This window comes from Euwallacea similis, chromosome 1 (genome assembly GCF_039881205.1).
Source record: "Euwallacea similis isolate ESF13 chromosome 1, ESF131.1, whole genome shotgun sequence".
NCBI lineage: Eukaryota > Metazoa > Arthropoda > Insecta > Coleoptera > Curculionidae > Euwallacea > Euwallacea similis.
This window is the reverse complement of record NC_089609.1, coordinates 7,108,214-7,130,128: the sequence shown is the minus strand read 5'-3', so window position 1 is coordinate 7,130,128 and position 21,915 is coordinate 7,108,214. Positions and strand designations below refer to the sequence as shown.

At 36.0% G+C, this 21,915-nt stretch overlaps 3 protein-coding genes across 6 annotated transcripts in view; 1 reads left to right on the top strand and 2 right to left on the bottom strand.

The window, feature by feature from the left end:
• Positions 1-21,915, bottom strand: part of LOC136412049 (protein-L-histidine N-pros-methyltransferase) — a 210,724-nt gene that overhangs the window by 162,906 nt on the left and 25,903 nt on the right. For both annotated transcript variants that reach the window (XM_066394922.1, XM_066394932.1), the window contains 3 exons: positions 13,227-13,436; positions 12,997-13,175; positions 12,706-12,945 (listed from right to left, as the gene is read on the bottom strand). In XM_066394922.1, coding sequence (XP_066251019.1) covers positions 12,734-12,945; positions 12,997-13,175; positions 13,227-13,436 — 601 coding nt within the window. In that variant the 3' untranslated portion in view covers positions 12,706-12,733. The remainder of the gene's footprint in view (positions 1-12,705; positions 12,946-12,996; positions 13,176-13,226; positions 13,437-21,915) is intronic.
• Positions 7,029-8,076, bottom strand: LOC136419717 (mitochondrial inner membrane protease ATP23 homolog). Its single transcript, XM_066406249.1, has 2 exons — positions 7,629-8,076; positions 7,029-7,527 (listed from the first exon to the last, which is right to left on the bottom strand). Exons 1-2 carry the CDS (start codon positions 7,980-7,982, stop codon positions 7,099-7,101), a joined length of 783 nt encoding a protein of 260 aa, XP_066262346.1. The 5' UTR covers positions 7,983-8,076; the 3' UTR covers positions 7,029-7,098.
• Positions 8,445-12,381, top strand: LOC136410593 (uncharacterized). Of its 3 annotated transcripts, none has more exons than XR_010752262.1 (4): positions 8,445-10,315; positions 10,400-10,966; positions 11,028-11,187; positions 11,557-12,381. XR_010752262.1 is itself a non-coding variant. In XM_066392824.1 (4 exons), the coding sequence occupies exons 1-4, from the start codon at positions 8,653-8,655 to the stop codon at positions 11,135-11,137; spliced, it is 2,277 nt and encodes a 758-aa protein (XP_066248921.1). In that variant the 5' UTR covers positions 8,445-8,652; the 3' UTR covers positions 11,138-11,223. The 3 variants fall into 3 exon arrangements, 2 of the variants coding, with proteins under 2 accessions (XP_066248921.1, XP_066248909.1); XM_066392824.1 differs by lacking the exon at positions 11,557-12,381 and having other exon boundaries at positions 8,445-9,871; positions 9,935-10,315; positions 11,028-11,223; XM_066392812.1 differs by lacking the exon at positions 11,557-12,381 and having other exon boundaries at positions 11,028-11,223.

Genomic DNA, 21,915 nt, shown 5'->3' with positions numbered 1-21,915 from the left:
CGACCGAAGTTGGAATAGTATATAATAATAAATATGTGTCGTGTGTTACTTGTTCATTAAATAATTATTAAACAGCTACGAAAATTGGTAATATGCCTTGAAAATAGAGCACGCCCGTAATTTAAAGGCAAGAAGTATTTTGATTAACTTACTTAGTCGAATTTCGATTTTGAGATATTAATTGTATGCAATGCACCTTGAACTGGTTACGGTAGTGGATGTTCCAACATATCGAGGCCTCTGATCAACTCTTTGCCATACCTCAAAAATAAGTCAATATAAACAGAAATCGAACAAAGGCTTCCAAATGCGCATATCCGTCAAAAAACTTTCTGCAAAATATACAGGGTGTTAATTTACAATCAGCTATACAGTCAAAGCGACTCTTTTTAAAAATATTCTATATCTACATACAGTTTACAGCTTGTAGGTTACGTTAAGAATTTGACCCATATTTTGTATTGAAAAATTGAGCTAAACTGCGCCAGTAACATATCAAGCCATCACACGATGAGGTTGACGGAAGGTGATTTTCCAGGCCGCAATGAGTCGAATCAAAAAATGAAGTAAACTTGATCCCTTAAGGCCCAAATTATGAATGTGTTGTTAACTTTGACATCAAGCTAGTTTCCATAGAAATCACGAATCTGACCAATACTTGTGCTCTATTTCAACGTTTCCTTGGAAATAAACCTGCAGTTGAAGTTAACAGCACATCAAAGTAAATTTCGCCCTAATGCGCTTATAAACCTGTTCACTTTCCATACTCGATGTCAATTGAAATAGCGTAATGTGTCATAAAATAAATATTATTATACTTGTCTGTGTAAACTAAATTACCGATGGTTATGATTTACTTATACGTAAATGTGATATCATAATATCCAGATCTAACTTGTCTTTGTCCTAATAAAACTATAATAAAGGAAAAAACTTGTTTCTGTTCCTCTACCAAAACCTAATCTCACTATAGTAGAAAAATTTTCTATAAGACATCTAACAACTTCTCAGGTGTTTTTTGGAGTTACTTGCTGGGAGTCTTACAAACTGAAAACATGTCTGATTTATCATTCTGATTTTGATTCACTCTGCCTGGATTTCCCTGATGAGGGATGAAGCGGATTAGTCTATAAAAAAGTAGCAATAAGTAATACCTCTAAGAATAATATAATTCACACATCTTGATATAACATGAAAACATAAAACTTAATCAACTGAATGGCCATACATACAATCATGTTTTTAAAAACATTGACCCCGGTCTTATTAATTGATTGTTTTGAATATAAAATTTTGCATACTTGAACAGCTTCCCAACATTTCCTCCCATAAATACTTCATTAAGAATAACTTGTCCCTCCTCGTGTGAGAACATTTTATCAAGCACCACCGGCAACACGTTGTTGCGTAGCAAATCCGTCAAAATCCACAACAACCGAATCTCAAAGTTTATATCCTCAAACCATGTCAAGGTTAGCGATAGAGGCACCACTTTAGCATAAAATCAAAAATTCTTTTTAAATTGCTCCATATAAGATGCAAAACATAAACAGTCAGGCGGCGTCTTCTCTTTAGAGTCTTTGGCTCTCAATAAATTACAAAGTTCCTTAACATTCTGGGGGAACATTCTGGTGAAAAACTCTAGGAATATTTATTGTACATCTCTTCAACAGCATATTTTTGTTTTAATGGAATATGCAGGAAGTTTTGATGTTGTCCGTTAATATGAAATAGTAGAGGGCGGCAGGAGTTGTAATGCTCAATGACATACCTTAGAAATCCTGACAGGAAGTCGAAGGTACTCTGGTTAACATGGGCAAAGATGTAGAAGAAAATTGATTGGTTAGTACAGTCTCGAATGCTTAATAACTCACAAAATGTATCAATGCCAAAAAAAGTATAATAGAATACAATGCTCACTTTGAAAACCGATTGGCCAGTGTGTGGTATTGGTTTCGGTCACATGTAAAAATGTTCTTTGTTCTTTATCAACTGCTATTAGAAGTTTTAAAATAGAGCTTTATCGAGAATTTCCGCCAGATCTCTCAGAAAACTATTTTCCACTTCATTACTTGCAATTAAATGGTGTAGAACGGTTCGTTCTTCTGGGTCTAACTCCAGACAATAGTTGATACCGACACCTCGATGTCGCACAATTTTTCAAACATTCGATATAAATGTCGCGGGAAGAGTAAAATATGTGATGTAAGATATTTCTGCTTCCATAGTCAATTACAGAAATGAAGCAGTCGAATGCTGAACTATCTAAGTTTTTTTTGCATATCTCAATATTGCATTAGAGCACTTGGCATTATATTTGCATCGACACGAAAATTGCAATATTGACAGTTCTTCTAAATCCTGTATCAATAACAATCTAGTTAATACCTCACTACCTAAGTGATTTCTAATAATCTTCAGTAAAGTTTCCATTGATTGAGTCGACGTATTGAGCATCATTGCCATACGCAAGGCTGTATATCCTTGGGTGTCTTGCCAAAGCACCAAACGTTCAAACATTTCTCTATTATTAGTTAGCCATTGTAATAACTGAATAAGTATTACATCACTGTTGTAGTGCAATCCTGTCCTATCGTCTTTATCTGGTGAACATAAGAGTTGAATAAGTTTATCTTCTTTCAAAATGTCCATAACGAACTTCAAAATAGCCGGTATCGATTCGTTTTTGAAGGTGCTTAAGCCATGCAAGGAACTGCTCTTTCGTTGATGGGTTAATTAGAGAAAGAGTCTAGTGATTTCACTTGTATCAAGGCACTTTCGAATAGCCTCTATAATGATGTCCACATCTTCCCGGGTTGTGATTTTAGCTACATCATGTAGAATCGTCGCTCCCTTAAAGTCGACAAGTATCAACTGTTTCAGAGTACGAAGTTCCAAGTCTTGAAACAAATATCCAATAGAATCCATTTGGTTAATTAAAATTGCGTGCTGTAGCACATTCCTTCCATTTCTGTTTGAGGAGTTCACAAATTTATCAAATGAAGTAGAATTCGTGTGGTTTTTTAGTTGTTTTTTTTATTTGTTTGTTTCTCACCAATTTTGTTATTTGAACCTAGGAGCATCTGTACTACCTCTTTAATTTTCTCTTTACCGATTGCCGTTAACTTATATTTTCGCACATCTTGGTTTCTTATATATATAATAGTATTTTATCTGTTTTAACTTGCTTATCTTCTTTAAAATATTTTTTCACACTATCATCGAATATCGTATTGGTACGTAAGGTAAACTCTTCAAACTCGTCACCATTAAAGTAATGGTTGTCTTTAATTTGGCAGAAAAATTGGAAATAATTGCCAAGAAGGAATTTTGTTTTGTCATTAGCACTGAATAGTTTACCCTCTGTGATGAAGTGATTTTTTTTTCTATGTGCTGTATATGCTTGGCCTGCAAGAAACACCAAGAAAATTTACCCTGCTCGTCAGTCTTAAACTTCAAAACCACGTCATCAAATTTATCAGCTACGTCTACTTCGGTTGCTAATAAAATCGAATCATATGCGTGCTCAGAATGAATTTCAAAATAATATCATTCACGGCCAGCAGTTTTACCCAGAAGTCAACTTCCACATGAAACAAGCTGTTGATGATTCTTCATGAAGAAATAGCAAGAGCAGCCGCAGCTGATAGATCGTTCTATGTAAACTGGTTTTCAAACCACTGGATTTGTATGTCTCAAAATTCTTTGTGAAACTCCATTCCTCAGTTTCCATAGGTTCTATTATATTACTGCCCTCGTTCTTCCCAAATAAAAGTAGGTCCTTCACCGGAGTCTAGTCAACTTTATCTGTGATCTTTTTGGATCTTTTTTCGAGTAGATTATACATATTATATCCGAAATCGTTTGTAGCCTCTGAATCTGCCCCTTTACTTAGTAAAAGTTCGATTATTTTCGTATTTTCGTCATGACTAATTTTCCTTTTCCTTCTTTTGATAGCTTTTTGCAGGAGATTGTTGTTGTCGTTCTTATTTTTAACATCAATAAGTGATTGAGTGTTTCAAAAAAATGTTTTAGAGTTTCGTAGTTGTTTTCATCAACGGAACTAAAAAAATTTCCTCTGAGTGCGCGCTCCTCGTCTGAGTCAGAATCAGGATTGGAGCTGCTACTCTATATGAGTGTAAATAACCATAATTGATCAATATATTAAATGTCTAAACGTGCCATCGTGTTTATCTTGGCTCACAAAGACGTAGGTTCACAAGAATTTACTCAAAAAGTTTTAACTGTGCACATAATTTTCGTTTATCAAAGAAAGGTGATGTGGATTCACACTGATAATCTTATAAAATGCTACGTAATCTAATGATTATGGTAATCGCTCAAATGATGTAGTTCTAAATATAATTAATGATGTAGTTTTTCATTACAATTTTGCATACACAGTAGCTCCAAATTGATTTACCCAGGATTCGCACTATTATTTGAACTTTCTAGTACTTGACGTTCAAATCTCTTTAATCAGACAAAGAGGCCAACACGTAAGAAAAAATGTCTACGTATTTAAATTACATTTAGCTTCTTTACCAGGATTCAATTGAAGATTCGTTTAGAAAGAGAAAAATTGTGGTTACAATTCTGAAGAAAAATGTAAATGTACACGGAACGTCGTGAGGTCCCCCCACTGGCTCTGAAAGGTCAAGATGGATCGGTCGCCTTACAATCTAGAAAGTACTTAGAATCTTTTTATTTAAATCCGAGTTTTGGATTTCTGTACACGTTGTACACGCGGCAATTGCATTAAAAACTTTAATAATTCTAACTACTTTATTTACCACTTTTTTTATATTATAATAGCAATGCGATGAAATACTGTTATTATGTAATCAATTGTATATTAAAGAAATCCAACAATGTATTTTCGTTTATTTACATTCAATTTTGTTTGATTTAAGGCGAAATCAATCTTTCTTTTATCAACCACATTTCAGGCCTCACGACAAAACCCTAAACAGCTCCATTTGTGCTACGCTAGCGCTTATAGAATGCCTAGAGAAAAGCTTTCATATATGTATCAACAGACTCCGTCGGAGCCCCCACAGTCAAGTTCTACATGATAATACTTATCTGTACTTTGTTGCAATTTTTAAACGCCTTAAACCTCTAAATATGAACTCATATGATGCGCCATTATGCGACTTTCAATTTTTGAGTCATATAATGGGATAATTTATAAAAAGTGGGTCGTAACGGAGCTGACACAGAGCAGGTGCGTCTAGGGGACCTCAAAATTTAATGATTTCTTGAATTTTTTTCTACGGTTAATAGTTGAAGTGATATTGACCTCCGAATTTAAATAAAAATAAATATATAAACAAATAAATAATAGCGTTGATTTAATCCCACATTTAGGATATCTGTCACATGCATGACTGGCAAATTAAAACAACTTACTAGTCAAAAACTGCATCGTTTTTGACTCGCAATCTTTTTAAATCTCTTTAAATTTGATTTGGTTCTATACCATGACACTGCAATTTTATCAAAAATTATAAAGTTTTCGATAAATTTTCGAAGGCAAATAAAAGTTTTAGAATTAAATTTGCTGTTAAATGGTATTGTCCATTTGTTATTTACTTGACAGAAAAAAAATTTTGACTCTTTTTAGATCTTACCTTGCCCCTAATCCAACCCTTATTAAGGATCTATCAATTTCACACTTCTACCAATTAAAGATGTTGACAACAATAAAACATATTCCAAATTTGGTTGTATTATGATAATGTGTTACAGAAATATGTCGTTTATAGAAGATTACAAGCTAATTTCAGAGGTTAATATCTCCTCACCAGAAATCGTAAAAATAATATTCAACAAATCGTCACATTTTGAGGTCCCCTCCGCGCACCTGCTCTGTGTCGGTTCCATTAGGTCTCACCCCGTATATCGCGAAAAATAATATATCTATCAGCGCCATCTCTTACAAACTAACAGTACTACATACAAAGAGTTTTGCAAAGAAAAAGACACTTTTTTTGGGATTGTAAAACTAAGTTAAATGCATTTGAACAATGATAATTACTTACCAACTTTGGATCTTCACGGAGGATCTTCCATATATACTTTTAAGGCTCATACGGGGGCTTCATTCAGCAAAAATAAACCGACACATTTAACGTAAAATAACGAACCGCCAAAGTGAGATACGATCAAATATTTAGCTTTAATATTAGAGGCACACGAATACATAACTCTCGTACTAAAAAATGCATTTTTCACGCAAATAAATACGTTTTAAACGTACAAAATCAAAAGCCTGACGCACGACATCAATTGAATTTTACCGAACTGACAAATGACAAATCTAAGAAACTGTTTTAAAAAATGTTAGATAGAGATGAAAAAGGCTGCTCATAACTATCCGTCTTTCTCTAACACATAGAGAAACGCCAAAATGGAATAAGAATACCCATATAAAGCCATTAATTTTACGACCTCAATAAAGAAATATTTCATAAGTATTAATTTTTATTTTTAGATAAAAAATATACCAATTAAACAATAAAAACTTTTTATTATAAAACACAATATAAATAAATGTCTCAACAAACTTAGTAATAGATAAATTAAAGAACTTCACTCCTTGATGCGCAACATTCAAAATAAACTCACACTTCCGCTATTTTATTCACTGGGACTCCATCACCTATCTCCTGCAACTCCTGCTGTATTTCGCAGTTAACTGTGGTATTATTTAGCAAAGAAGATATTGCCCATTTATTTGATTTGAATATTGACGTCTTAAGTCAAGCATATGGGGATACTGGTAACATAACCTATCGGATTAAAAGGGCAAAAAACCGGACAATAAAACTTCTTTTGAGCGTGATATTGACAAAAGTTTCCACCAGCTAAGAAAGACAAAAGATTAACAAGAACTAGACCGCTAAATAAAGAACTATTGTTAAAGAAATCAAGAGAATAACTTTCATATCAATAATTATAAAAAAACACCATCATTTATTCAGTTATTTTTATTAACTATTATCAAATAAGTAACAAAATCCAACTACTTAATGACTTAACTATATTCAAGAATGAAACAATTCATTCATTCCTACAATTGCTCACTTACAAGCTCTATTGGCCGTCATCATAACCAAAATAAATTCCATCTTGAAAAGCTTTCTGTATATCAAAACTGTTTCTTCGAAGCCTTCGGCCCACAGGTTCTAAATCATTATAACATTTTGTAAATACTCTCTCAATGGCATCAATTGCCTCCAATTTTGTTATGTTTCGCACAGCCAACATTGAGCTCAGAGCTTTGCTCTTAACGCAATTCTGATGAGTTTCCTTGAAGTTAAATATTGAGGTGTCTCCATTCATCCATGCAGACAGGAAGCTGCAGTGAGCTAAATTGGCAGCACGGATTTCTGTGCATGCCAAATGGTCAATGTTCTTAAAGTCCAAATTATTTCGACAGTAGTCAAACATATGTATCATTTCATGGGTAAGGACTCCTTGGACTATGCCCTCGCGGAATGAGTTATTGTGACATAATACTACCTGAAAGACAGTCAGAATCCAGATTATTCCTTACACAGCAAATCTATAATTAAAAAAAAAGCAATATCTTAATAGAGCTATAGTATATGGAAAAAACAAACCTGGTTTAGCACGGGATCATAGCCTCCACTGACACTGGGAGCGCAATCCTCGCAACTAATGTGCCTTCGAATGTCAATAGGGCAGCCTGACGCTTTCAGGGCACCCACCATCAATCGTACAAGAGGGCTTGATTTCAAACACTGATACACGCTTCTCTCGCAATCGATTTTTCTTAAATTTTCTCTTCCCGCTAAGCCGAGCATTACCTGACCGATAGATTTCGAAGTTCTGCCTTGACGGCGTTCGGGATACAAATCATATCCCCATTGGCTGTCATTGGGCCCCTTTGATTCTGGTTTTGGACCGGGGATATCTTTGGATGGAGGCTCGTCCTGCACATCCACGAATGTCATGGTTTGATATGAATTTACATGGAAATTTTATTTTTTAAAGTAAATAATTAAGAGTATCTGGATTTTGTCTATGAAAATAAAAGGTTATGTAAGTAAATTTTGGGGTTATGTTATGAATAAAATTCATTATGTAGTTAGTATATATTATTAACCTCCATTTATTATGCCACGAAAACTGAAATGTGACACGAAGATGACCAATGCTATGTTTATTGATGTGAGAACAGAATATTATATGTGTTCTATACGTTTGAGACGAACACTTTGATAAATTAATTTGTATACCTCGCTGTAATATGCCAGCCGCCAAATTCATAACAAAAAATTGTTTTTGAATCTTATTTTCGTTAAAGAAAAGTTGACCCGGATTCAGGCGCTAAAAGGTTGCCGATTGCTCAATTTCAAGCTTCCCGGCTTCCCATTGGAAAGAGGCGATTACCGATTTTTCTTTTTCTTGTCATCCATTTCATTACTGTCAACTGACGTTTTGTGTTATGATTTCTATTATATTTTTGTTAGGAAAACAATTTTCCTAAGTGTTATTTAATAACATTTTTGAGTGAAACCCCTTTTTCCCACATCTTCTACAGAAGCTCAATGCATTAGTACACATTACCAAAGCAGAGAAATCAACAAATTGGGTATGTAAAGAGATAAATAGTGGGCTATAATGGCACCAATCCCTACATACAAAAAGAAGCCCTGCCTAGATTCTGCACAGGTGTTAGACATGGTTTTCGTAAACAATTTGGCACAGCGGAGGCTGGCCAAAAAGAAATTGAGAAAAAAGAAGTTAGAAGTGAAAGATCTGCCCAACAGAATCAAGGCTCTGTTAAGCAAAAAGCAGCTCCAATCTAAAACAAATGGTAACATTAACAGAGCTCCTAAAGTGCCACAGGTATATTCTAGTTCCCAAGGCATAAAGATTTGCTTTACCAATGTGTTACAACATAGCAATATAAAAATGGAATTTAAAGCTCCTAAGTTGCTTTCTTTCTGTAGCAAATCAAATAGGAAGGACATATCTAAGAATGCTTGTAATTTAAAGAGGATGAGTGATACTATCAATCATAAGAAAATGGGGAAACATCACAGAGAAAAGGAACTCTCTATGGTTCTTAGATCAAAATTCTCTGATACCAAATTGACTCAAAGTAATCTAGTCATCAACAAAAGTGATTTAATAAGTCAAAACCACCGACTGAAGGTCCAACCCTCTTCTAGTAAATCTAGACAAAAAGTTCTTGTACAAAACAGAATGCGAGTCCACTTAACCAGAAGTAAAAATTCAGTAGTTGAATTTATGTTGCCAATTATTAAAGCCACAGATAAAATTAGCAACTCTATAATAATTGAGTCTTTAAGTGAACTTGATAGTTGGAAAAAGATCTTACCTCAAGGCAACAAAACAGAAAATGGGGTTATGACAAGAAACCAGTCACAAAGCCTAAAAGAGAAAAGTACTGATAAGTTAGTGATAGAGAAGTTACAAAGCAAAGCTGTCACTAGTCCTCCTGTAAAGGAAAATGGTATTTATGCAAATAACAAAACTTCTAATATTTGCAATAAACAAAGTAAATCAAAATCAATCTCATATAAAGATTTTGAAAGCTTTCATAAAAAGTATAATATGAATAATATTAAGTCTGAGTACAAGTGTGTGACTCAAGATGAGTTTGAAAGGTTTTATAAGGATCAAATGGATGCAAAAATTGCTAAATCTCTTAGAAGACAGCCTAATTTTATGTCAGGGTCTGTTTCTAGACCATTAAAGGAATTTGAAAAGTTTGAACTAAACTTCTACAAGTCCTGTGAGCAGAAGCTATGCAAAATAAAATCAGGATCTTTTTTATTGAAAGGGCAAAACAAGTTAAATTTTATAACTCATCGTAAGCACAAGAATTCCTCTCTCAGTAGCAGGATAGTGCTAAAAGAATTGTTTGTCCTTTTAGATCAAAGGCTTGCCAATATTTTAAATAATCATAATTCTAAATATAACAATAATTCTAAAAGCAAAAATGACGTCTGCTCAAAACAACTCTTTGTCCGCCTAACAAGGCTGGGTTTCAGTAACTTTAGTGGAAATGTTGGAGGAAATCGAAACCAGTTTAGGACTGAAGAATTGTCAAAAAAATTTAGTCCTAGAGCATGTAGAAAGTTTTCATCCAATTCTAGTGCAATTCTGCAATCCAGGAACATGCAGGGCATTGGCATCTTGTCACACAAGTCCTTTGAGGACTCAATGGTTACAAATTTTCACAAAAATATGTCTGAATCAGTTTTAAACAGGATGGCTACTAGAAACTTAACCTGCAGAAATAAAAAGAAGGCTGGTAAGTCTGTGTCCAATGAGTTTAATTCTAAAAGTTAAAAAAAAATAATTTGACCACCCTATGTATTAGAAAGCTTTGTTTCAGAAAAAGAAAACCGCATATCGAAGAATTCCTCTAGTCAAATAAAAAGTAACCTATCCTTTGATTTGTCTGAATTAAAGGTTTTTCAAACCTCGAACCATGGAAAATCCAGTATATTGCAAGATCATAAGTGCTCTACTAAAGTGCTCAATATCAGGCCAATTAACTCAGGTAAAAGTCGATCGAAATGTAGATCTGAGTCAAATGTATCATTTGATCTATCAAATTCCTCTACCAAGATAGAATTTATACCTCACAAAGATTCTCAGTTGTCTCAAAAGCGCTATACAGCTAAAATCATGCCCGTGTGTGCTGATGGCATACGGCAGACTTTAAGCTATGGCCCGACATTTTGTCACCCAGTATCGAATAAATCTCACCAATATACAAAGAAGAGTAAACACTATGTTGCGAAGGATCTTAGCAAGTCTTTTAATAGGCATGCAGAATTAGACTCTCCAAAAATCAGGTCATTTAAAAAAACAGACATAGCTAGTCATTGGCTCTTCAAGAATGTTGAAATATCCTCACATTATAATCTTAGGGCACAGACAGGTGCTCACTTGACAGGTGAGATATATAGGAAATTTTCTCTGATAACTATTTTATTTGTACATTTTGTAATTCTCAGAAATAGTCCGAGAAAAACGATATTCACATAAAAGGATAAAAAGAAGAACCTCTGCAAAGATGACGTGTGCAAGGTTCCTAAGGACAAAGCCCTTCCAGCACGGAAAGTAAGAGCAGGTTCTCAGTGCCGCAAAGGAAAATGTCATTCACCAATTTATCCAGTAAGTTTCCAACTTTTTGTTTAGTTGCTAACGGTAGACCATGGAATCACATTCTTTTTTCTGCCTTTTTTTATGTAAAAATGTATCTCATTGAAATATTTCTCAGAGCATTGAAATTACTGACATAAGTATTGACAAATATAAAAGTGATAGCGTTTTCCAGTGGGGAAGCATAACCTTGATCTGCTAGTATTTTCCGGGTACTTTGGTACCTAATCAATAGAGGTAGAAGTAGCTTTCTTCAGAACTGCCATTTCTTAAATCTAAAAACGAGACTTACTAATACATTAGGTTAAATTAGTTTTTGCTTTGTATTAATTTTCAACCTTGATTAGTGATCCAACAAATAATTTGCACGTTTGTCCACAGCAAATCTACTTGAAGTACATTTACCTTCTATACCAACAAATTGTGGCTGTATTTGATTCTAGTGAAATCTACCACTGCCTTGAATTGAAGTACAAAAACATTGATACCAAAGTGCACGTAAGCACATCGGTGCCTTGACTAAGTAGGTACCGACCAGTTTGTATTTTATGTACGGTTCTGTATTATTCAACTCTTAGTTGTTTTTACTCTTAATGTATGCTTGGCTTTTATGGCATATTCAGAGACTGGCACTAGTGTGTATCAAGTGCGCCAATATTGTCAATTTATTCGACTGTCTTTATTTTATTACGTTTTGGAACGTGCCAGACTTCTACAGAAAGCTGCCAACGGCGATATTGACGCACTAGTGTGAATTCCTTATTAGTCTTAGGGAAAAATTCTGTAACATCTCGGGTATCTTTACAGCGACGTATTGCTGTAACGGGGTACTAAATAGGTACAAAATTTCGGCATTAATGCTGTAGGTATAATAGGGTTTTCATTTTTATTGTGACACACTCTTTGCAGCTTTATCGGTAAGTCATGGAAATAAATTATGGTCCTTAGCGAAACCTCAAATCGACCTATGAAATATCAGAAGCATGTTCTGAATACATTGATACTTTATGTAGTGTGAATCAGATATTTGACGGTAAATAGTACTTGTCTATTTTTGGCGCTATTTTGATTCCATGTACTGGTAAAGTTGTTGGGGGATGTCAACATAAAAATGAAAATCCTGTACGTCTGAAGGGAATTCGATTTTTGAAGGAACTTTTTTGTATTATGCTAATTATTAGTAAATTTACTTTTACATTAAATGTTTGAGAGTGATAGACGGTGTTTCTTTACTCTAATAAAAAAGTAATTATTGAAAGTTAGGTGCTTACAAGCGCTCCATCGAGGAGATCAACAGCTCCTATCTTTCCATCCGACAATTCCTGAAATAAATTAAGAAAGATTGTTAATATCATCCATTTAAACTCCTATTGTTATTGTTTATATTATACTGAAACAACATACCTGGGAATGTAATGAAGCATCCAAGAATGGCAGATGGTAATTTTGACGTTACGATTATCAAATGCATCAAACTTTGAAAAAATAAATGTGTATATTTCAAATATATAGGTACAAGTATGGTCGCAAAAAATACTGTCAAACTAGGTAAAAACTTTTAAGGTCCTTTAACCTTTAAAACAAAAATGGCGTCATCAAGCCAATAATAGGACTGCTGTAAGTCTCCTTCACAAAGATAAGGCACTCTGCTCCAGGAAATAACTTCAAAACCGGCCGGTGTTAGTACCTCTGTTACGAAGCTGTCAACCTGCTCCTCAAAAGTATCACCGCCCACAGGCAATATTTGTTTCGGCTTGTGGTCTTTAGACCCTAGATAAAGGACCAACTAGATTTTTAATTTTTTTAATTTCTGAATCATACCTGACTCCACATAAGCTGAAAAAGGCAGTACCACAGCTAGGAGTAGCACCCCATCAGGCTTCAGTGCTTCCTTAACTTGACCCAGCAAGTCCAGAGGAGTATCACAGCGATCGACGAGATTGAGACATGAGATCACGTTGAACGTTCTGTTACGGTGCCAAGACTCCACGTCTAAAACCCTTTTTTAACGTTTTCTAATACCGTTGACTATCAGAAAGGAAAAGACAAACCTATATCCCTGAGCTTGCAGCGAATTTCGCATGGAGGGCGACATTTCGGTGACATAGACCTCGTCAAATATAGGCGCTAAATGGGCGGTGACCTTTCCGTCGCCTGCTCCTAAATCCAGCAAACTTTTATAATGGACAGTTTCGGAGATTTTCAATAATTTAAGTAGCTGGGCTTGAGAGACAACAAACATGGAACCTCGCTGTAGCCACCTAAAAAAAGTAAGAATCCACATGGTACTTAAATCTAGGCTTCAAAGCGGCCAAACACCCGTCCTTAAAGTTCGAGATTTTACTGCCGCTTCTGCTAATTACCGATCGGCACTCTCCCGCTGTTTCAAATAAAATTGGCAGCAAAGATAATTTTTTACTGCCGCTTAAGCCTTTTAGTGATAATTAGGAAATGTTAATATGTTTGTCCAAGTTCAACAGTCCCTGGAGAGCTTGCGGCCTACACCAATTGGCCTGCATGCGCACCTGACTTAGAGCTAGGCGATAGGATTGGGGCAGGTCGTAGCCGGCTCGTTCGCAATACGCCAGTTTTAAGAAATCACCCTATAAATTAAGAAGTTATTAGAATGGGCAGCCGCGGCCTTCCAGAACCGGACAATCCGGGATTATTAATTCGAAATTAGGTGATAAACTTCTTAAGTTAAGGGACAACAAGGCGACGGGTTGCATACAGGCGACAGCTCCATGGGAGATCCTATACTGTCTTAAGTAGATGTCCCTTTAATTACCGGGTAGAATTGTATTTTACAAGTGACAGACTCTCAATAATTTCAGTCAGGTGTGACAAAGCTAAAAAAATCAGACAGTAAGCTACTCACGGAAAAGATCGGCGCAGCTAAATTTTTCATTAATTTTAAGAATTAGTACCTCTCAAAAGACTCAACAAATTTCATAAACTAAAAATATGCGAATGAATAATAAGAATTTATGTAAGCGGCGAGGAAATACTTTTTTGTCATATAACAAGTGGGATTCTGCTGGATGAGTGAAGCAAGATCTTGGTCTGTGACACAAGTCACACAACAGTATATTAAAATACGAGTTTCATAAGACATTGCACGGATCCAAGCTTACAAAGTGAGGAGTAAAGCGACAAGTTGACAATAGAAGAGTGCGCCAATGGCCTTATGAAACTTAGGTTAATGGGACAATGAAGCTATGGAACTTGTACTTTAATATACTATTTTCTAATGTGGATGCACAATAAAGAAATTACAGGAAAATGACATAAATTTTAACGTATTCAAACTGCGTCACGTACATACATATGTGCCTTTAGACCTAGAATAACCATTGCTGTTACTGGACCTTTTTTTAATAACTGATTTACAAAATGAAAGTATTAAAAAGAAGATAAGAAGGTTGTCAAAATTAGAAAAAATATTTTTGTATGAGAAAGTTGAAAGTTGGGTTTTGATTTTAAAAAATCTATGAAATCGTTAAAAATTTGGATACGAAAACGATTCTGAAACTTACAAAAAATAAAAGGTACTTACAGAAAAAATTGTAAAATCTCATCCCGGTGTTACCATTAAACGGCTTTTAAAAATCATCAATCGCGGATCCTTAATCTGGAAGAAACGAGCTTTCATGGTCTTTTAAGTTTATGAAATTTTGTTAAATCTTTTGAGAGATACAAGCTATTAAATTTGACGAAAAATTTTGCTGTTTCGATCATTTCCGTGAGCAGTTTGTGAGTGTGGCTGATACATATAAAAATGTCTAGAACTCAAATCTGGAGAACGATTGGGCTGTATTTGCAGTTAAACTGACGGTCGGTTAAGAAGGAAAATAAAATAAATTGCGTCGTTGCCATTGTATTCGGAGCAAAAATGGCGTTTCTATATAAGTAGAAATAAGTGGAGAGAGGTAAGGCACTAACTACATACGTTCTCACGCATACAGTCACATATTATCGTCTGACCATCTGGTTTATTAAAATTATTGGTCTCTTAGTAGGCCCATTAGGAGTGCTACACGACGTTGAGTTCAAGGCAAGTGATTGCTTCGTTCGCCAAAATAGCAAGATATGAATAAAGACATGGATTGTGACCAAGGTCTCAGGTTGAGAAATCAAGGACATCTGACTTTCTGAGGAAACACAAAAAGCCTACAAAAATAAATTAAGTACTGATTAATCGATTAGAGCCGAATCTGGTACGACTAGAGGCTATGAGCAAAATGAGACAATGTTTCCTTATAAATATCTCTCTTCCTTAATTCTTAAGATCTAGAATGACGTATTCTATTGTAAATTTGAACTCTGGTAAACTGGATTACCTATCGACTCGCAGAAGAAAATTTAAAAAGCGAAACTAATCAGCAGATTATGTAGCTACTTCACGATTTTACATTAATAACCAGGGATCTGCGGGATGTAAAGACTTTATACCCACTGGTCATTGGTTACATGTTGTCATGGTTAAACGTTGCTATGGCAATGCATCCGCCTATTATGGCGCACAAAATCACGATCTTATGTGACTTTGGCTAGCGCACTTCATGATCGCGCAGTCGTGGCTACCCAATTTTAAGGCAAACTCCAGTTTTACGTTTTTCTCATTATGTTCACCCTAATTCACATTCACAACATTACACATTTAGCATATAAATTTCAGCCGAGATTAAGCAAACTAGAATTTGAAGTTTGAATGATTTATTTTCAATTATTTGTTTCAGAAAGGCCTTCGTTTTACAGCACTTTCAAAGTGGAAAAAAATGGGTATTAATGTGACCCCGTATCTCGAGATTTATGCAAGAACATAGAGCGCATCAAGACCATTAATTTCAACTATTTTTCATGGTTTGCTCCACATGTTCTCGAGGTATCAAAGTTTGAAGTCCGAAAAGTAGCAAAAAATACTTTACCTTAACTCCCCCTCCCCCTTCAAAATTTTCAGAAAAATTTAATTTTTTTAAATGTGCAGGTTTTCGGTTTAATGGAGTGATATAGACCCTATATTGATACCTTAATTATGGTCCCAGTGCCCTGGAAAAGTATTTTTAGCACATTTATTTTACGGCACCTTCAAAATCGCAACAAATAGCTACAAATATATCCAATATGATTTAGGTTCTAATAGACCATACAATTGGTAATAGAGAATGCTCGTAGAAAAAGTATAGTGTCATAATTGAACATATACAGGGTGTTCCATTTAAAGCTGTGATTGAAGATTACTGAAAAAAAGTTTCAAATAAAAGTTGTCTGGTAAAGAGGGGGACATGTTGACGCTTAATAAAAAAATTGTTCAAATAAAAGATATTAATTTTTTGAAGGTCTGCCAAGATCTGCAAAAAAATGCGGGATTGCCATTTGGAAAAAAAAGTGTAGGTGTTTTGGCTACAAGTCACTATCATCATGACATGTCCCTCTCTTTATCAAATAATTTTTATTTGAAACTGTTTTTCATACAACGTACCGTTTTTGAGTAATCTTCAATTACAACTTTAAATGGGACACCCTGTATTTATCATAGCATATTCATAAAAGCGGCAGCAACTTAATATAGTAGATATAAGCAACATCGATGGAACCCAAAAAAGATAGGTGTATTCACAATTTCATCGCTTATTTTGGTTTACTTTTATCATCTGATAACACGCTGAAATAAAAAAAATGCTGCTTCCAACCGATACGCGAGGCAAGAGGTAGGGGCAGTTGAGTTAACAAAGATGTATTCGGTCGTTTAACCAAGTGACTTTTCTATGAAAAATATATGTTCAGTGGTATTATAAGCTGGATTGTACTTTAAAACCTCTTAAATGGACCTGAACCGACCGCACTTTTAAATGACATCAATCCTATATCTTATGGGAATTTACTTTGTCTACTGCTATTACGGATTTAAATGAGAGGCGTTTTACAACGACCGAGGGGCCCTACTCGGTGGCGCTACACCAAGTCGTGCATTTGTAGCAGCCTTGTAGCCCTATAGCTGTGATAATATTTCTTGAATCCCAATACGTTGAGGAACGAATCTGGGTCACTTTGCATACACGAACCACAGTGCACCGACTCAATATTAAGGCAAGTTGAGAAGTAGAAACTTGAATTAAGTCGATTTTGAGAATACTTCATATTCCATCAACAACCGAGTTGAATTTCAGCCCTTAAAACTGAAACTCCTTTGGCACATAAACACACACTCCGGCTGAGACACACAGGATAGTAAAACGTGCACAGGGAGCGAGCATGGCCGTTTCCAAATAAGCACTTAGTAGAATAGAGTACGTTTGCAGGCCGTAAAACGACTCCCGGTAGGGTCGTCATCTCAAGTCTGATTACAATTTTAGAGCATCGTAAAAATTAAAAACGTGATCGTGGTAAACTGCCTTTAATTAACTAAATGCTACTCTCCATTAGATTGCGCATAACTTCCTGGAGGGAGGACCCGGGGCTGCAAACCTCCTTAATCACGAAATTGACGGGCGCGAGCTTTAATGAGTGATTTATAGTGGCACCTTCGATCGGTACCATGTAAGTAGAGTCCCTGGGGTACCGGCTTGCGGTAAGGGCCTGAAGGATGGATCACTTGCATAGTACCAGGTTTAATATGAAATTACACCTATCGAAGGCGATGTATATGAGTTTTCCTGATGTTCGATGCTTCGGGTGCCTCCTACGCTATCTCGCGAGTGGCGGCAAAGCCCAATTAAATTTTTCCAATGTTGCCCTTTGGGCTGTAATAAGGTCTGAACGATCGGTAATGCTTTGTGATATGCAGGGCGCAATAATAACAACAGTAATTCGTCATTTCTGCGCCGCTTTATAAAAAAATATATAACACATTCCTATCAAGTTCGGCATGGAAGACGGTACTACAAATAACAGATTATTTGTAGCATTGCCTTCCACGGGCTAAGTCATTTAGAAACGACAGTTAGTCAAATTTCAAATTTCCTAGAATTTTCTTAAGTTTTAGCAGAAATACGTTTTGACCAAATTTTTAAGACAGGACCTTGAGTGGTGACGATTGACCTCCACATCGACCAAATCTAGTCCTTTATCTCTTAACCGAAACTGCATAAAGGCGCAATTTTTTCTATGTTGCACTCTCTTTGGGTTGCATTAAAAACGATAAGAAATACTCTTTTGCATAATAACAGCAACGATAATTCGTCATCTTTATGCCGCTTTGAGGGCAAAAATGAAAAACATTTTTCTTTCATGTATATATAGGGCTCTCCCAGCCCTTATAATGATTAAGCCGGGAACGCGAAGCCGGCAAGAAAGAGCGAACGGGCGAAAGAACAATATAGGGCCAAGAAAAAGATAAAAATAGTTTAATAATAATTGCGCCAGAGCAGCTCTGGAGCGAAAGATTGGGCCAGGGGTGGAGGCAAGATTTAGCGAAATAAAAACCCTTTACATCGGAAATTAGAGTATACTGCTCAACTTTACTGAGTTTTCGTCATTATACGAGTTCATAGGCGATCTATGCTCTTTCCATTCTCTCATTGAGACTTCCCACAACAGTAATCCTGCAGGTTGTGTAATAACGTAAAAACAGATTTTATAATTAGTAATCTAAATAATGGAGCCGCCACTGGGTCCTGAAGAAATGAGAAGAGCTGCCCTAGCTGCCGCCTCCAATCATTTTCAATATGAAATTTTTATGTATTGATCGAAGGAGCAGGTTTTTTAGACGACGGCGGCGTCGATGAACGGGAGAGTGTCCTTAAAAAAGGGCTAATAAGGGTCTGATGAAGGGCGACTCAAGACTTAAAATACACGGTGAGTTGGCTGGCCTCCACGACGTCCAGATTTATGTCCGTTCGTTTTGCGGAATCGGGCGATCGGATTAATTAAAAAGGTTAAGCTTCTTTGTCCCGCGTTGGTTTCGCCGCCTTTGTATAGATCCGTGCGATTGTTTTTTGCACGTCTATACGTCGCCGATATTTATTGGGGGAGTATCGGAAGCTTTTGCTCTTATTCATTAAAAGCGACCATCGAAAGGACGCAGAAGTCGGCTATTTAGAGAACAAAGCTCTACGCAACAATTTATTAATGAACTAAGCGCGTTATGTATTTTCTTACCAAAGCTTGGCAATAATTTGAGTTGAATCCTTCAAGTACAGTGTTGCACACAAAAAAGTTACACACCAAAGCGATTTTTTCAATAAATTATCATATATCAGAGGTCTCTGAGAGGTTTGTTGCTCCCATTAACCTTTTCCTTTTCTCGACCGATTGGAATAATATTTTCATACTATTTATTTGGTATACTTTTGACTGAATTAAAAGAGCTATCTAACGATTTTTAGGATTTCCAGTTTAAGTGGAATTGACATACATATTTAAATTTTATTCTTATTCAACAGAGCTTTTCTCGCAGATGTCAGAGATATAAGACTTTATTTAATTACATATTTCTAACCGTTTTCTCATATTAAGAATATCTGTTTCATACGATAAAGAATTAGACAAAAACTTTGTGTATATTCGGGTAGTAGGTGTAATTGTTTTTTTGTGAAATAAAAACCTATAAGAAAACAATTAAAATGATTAGAGAATCTGCACGGGAAGAGGATTCACAGCCAAGCTAAAATTTTTAATAATGGAAATGGAGCTGAAATGAAAAAATTTAAAAAAAAATTGACACTATAAATACATTAAAGTCTACGCCACTAACAATATTGAAAAATGTTTTTTTAGGCTTTGTGCGTGTAAGTGAACAGCTGTATTTCTTCCAGGAAAAGCACCGTGAGCCTAGAGGTCCATGTTTAAAGCCCCCAAGCTTCGAAAAGAGACTAATTCGCGGTTTGGCCCTCTCCCATCTTCCAGACTTAAATTCACATACTTTACTTTACGGTGTTATGGCAAAATGGCGCTTGAAGAAATCGCCTCAGAGCACGATGGAACACAAAAAAACACGAATAGATAATAACTTTCCTCTCTCGTCTTGCCGTGAGCATTAAAAGTAAAGAAAACGATGGTCGGCAATTATGGGCGAACGTATAGGATCGATCTCTATGGAAATAAGGATCGAAATTTCAGTTTGAAGTTATAATAGTTATTACAGATCATTACTGGTTCTCACGAAGTTGCAGAGCTATTAGCGGTCGTCCGTAAATTTGCATCCGAGAGAGCGCCTCATTTTTCCCTTAAATTAAGGCCGATTAATTTCGCCTTGTTGTGGTAAGGTTGTCCAGGACTCCATTGTGCGCCCCTCCGGGGTTTCTGACGACATAATTCACACCTTCGCCGACGACACAAATCTGCTGATTTACTGTCGCGAAAGCGACGGGCGGTTAATCAAGCCTTGAGCTCTCGTTTGGACACCCCATAACCGAGCATCCCAACAACAAAATAATAAAATTGTAAAAATCCCCATAATCGCATTCTTTTCCGTGGTAAACTCCAGAGCCAAAGGCCATAAAAATAGTTCAACGCGTGAAGGCATCTTTATGATCTGACCATGAGGCCTTCGAGTCGTTACTCCGGCCGGAATCATCCGTTCTGTAGGCCCTTTTGGCAAGAAATGGCGCCATCTAGCCCTGAGAAGTTCTTGTAACACATGACATTACATTTTTTCCAGTCAAACCGCAAGATGCTAGCGCCATCTTGAAGTTGACAATCTATTACCAATATGTGGCAGGCACTAGAGGGCGACAGATGTTAAAAAATTAAATGTTTCTGGCTGATAGGGCCTCATCGTAGGTCACAAGCAACAATACATGTCCAATTCCGTTTTCCTATCATCGTCATCGGCATCGGCACAGTGCGATGTGATTATGGCTATCCGATTATTACCCTAATCGACTGATGAAAACTAATCAGGTCTGAACAAATTACAAATTACCGTGATGCGGGACTTGTCCCGGAATGCCGTTTTCCTCTTTTTGCTTCTTTGTTGCAATTGTGCAATTAACGTCCTCTTCCATTGTTTTTGCAACTTCAATATATTTCGGCAAGTGAGGCCTTTTTTCATCCAAAATTAATTGAAACTGATTAAACACGATATATAAATTAACGCATAACACAATGATTCTAGCGTAGTTTTAACTTTACGAATGTTATTGCGTTCGTTAGATTCGAGTTCCTGTTCTTCCACTTAGCTGTGCTTGGGTACTTTTGATAGGACACCGTTTGCTAGGTGGAATTTTGTAAGTAAGCTGCCCTAAGCCATCTTGTAGTGTAAAATAAAGAATTTGCTCATATTCCGAAATCTAATTACTTTCACAGACACAGTCCTGCTGACAGTATTTAGGCTGTTGACGAGAGAGAATGGCTACGTTGGAAAACATACTACGATCTGTAGTCTGTGGTTGGTTAGTCATCACTAATTCAAAATTAACGAATACCTAATTTGAGACTTATACGAAGACGTCAGTCCAATTGTGTCTTAGAAAAGATGCAACATCAGTGTTTTGACCATTTTGTCGTGTTGTTTTAGTTGTCAATTAAAGCCTCGCTTACGCATAAGCTCGGTTTAAGGAGCGACGGAGAATATGGAGCCCAATAACTAACAATAAAAGATAGAATATTTTTACAAAGGCCTATTAAATACTCTCGCGGCCGTTATGCATGTGGCAAATTTATTAGGCCTATTCCCGAGGGAGACATATTTGGAGAGGTTTGGGGTATTTTGTGTGTGTTACTAACGGAGTGTATTCTAGGAAACTAATGCTATCCAGAGTGAATGATGAACTCATCATTCACTTTCGATAGAACTTG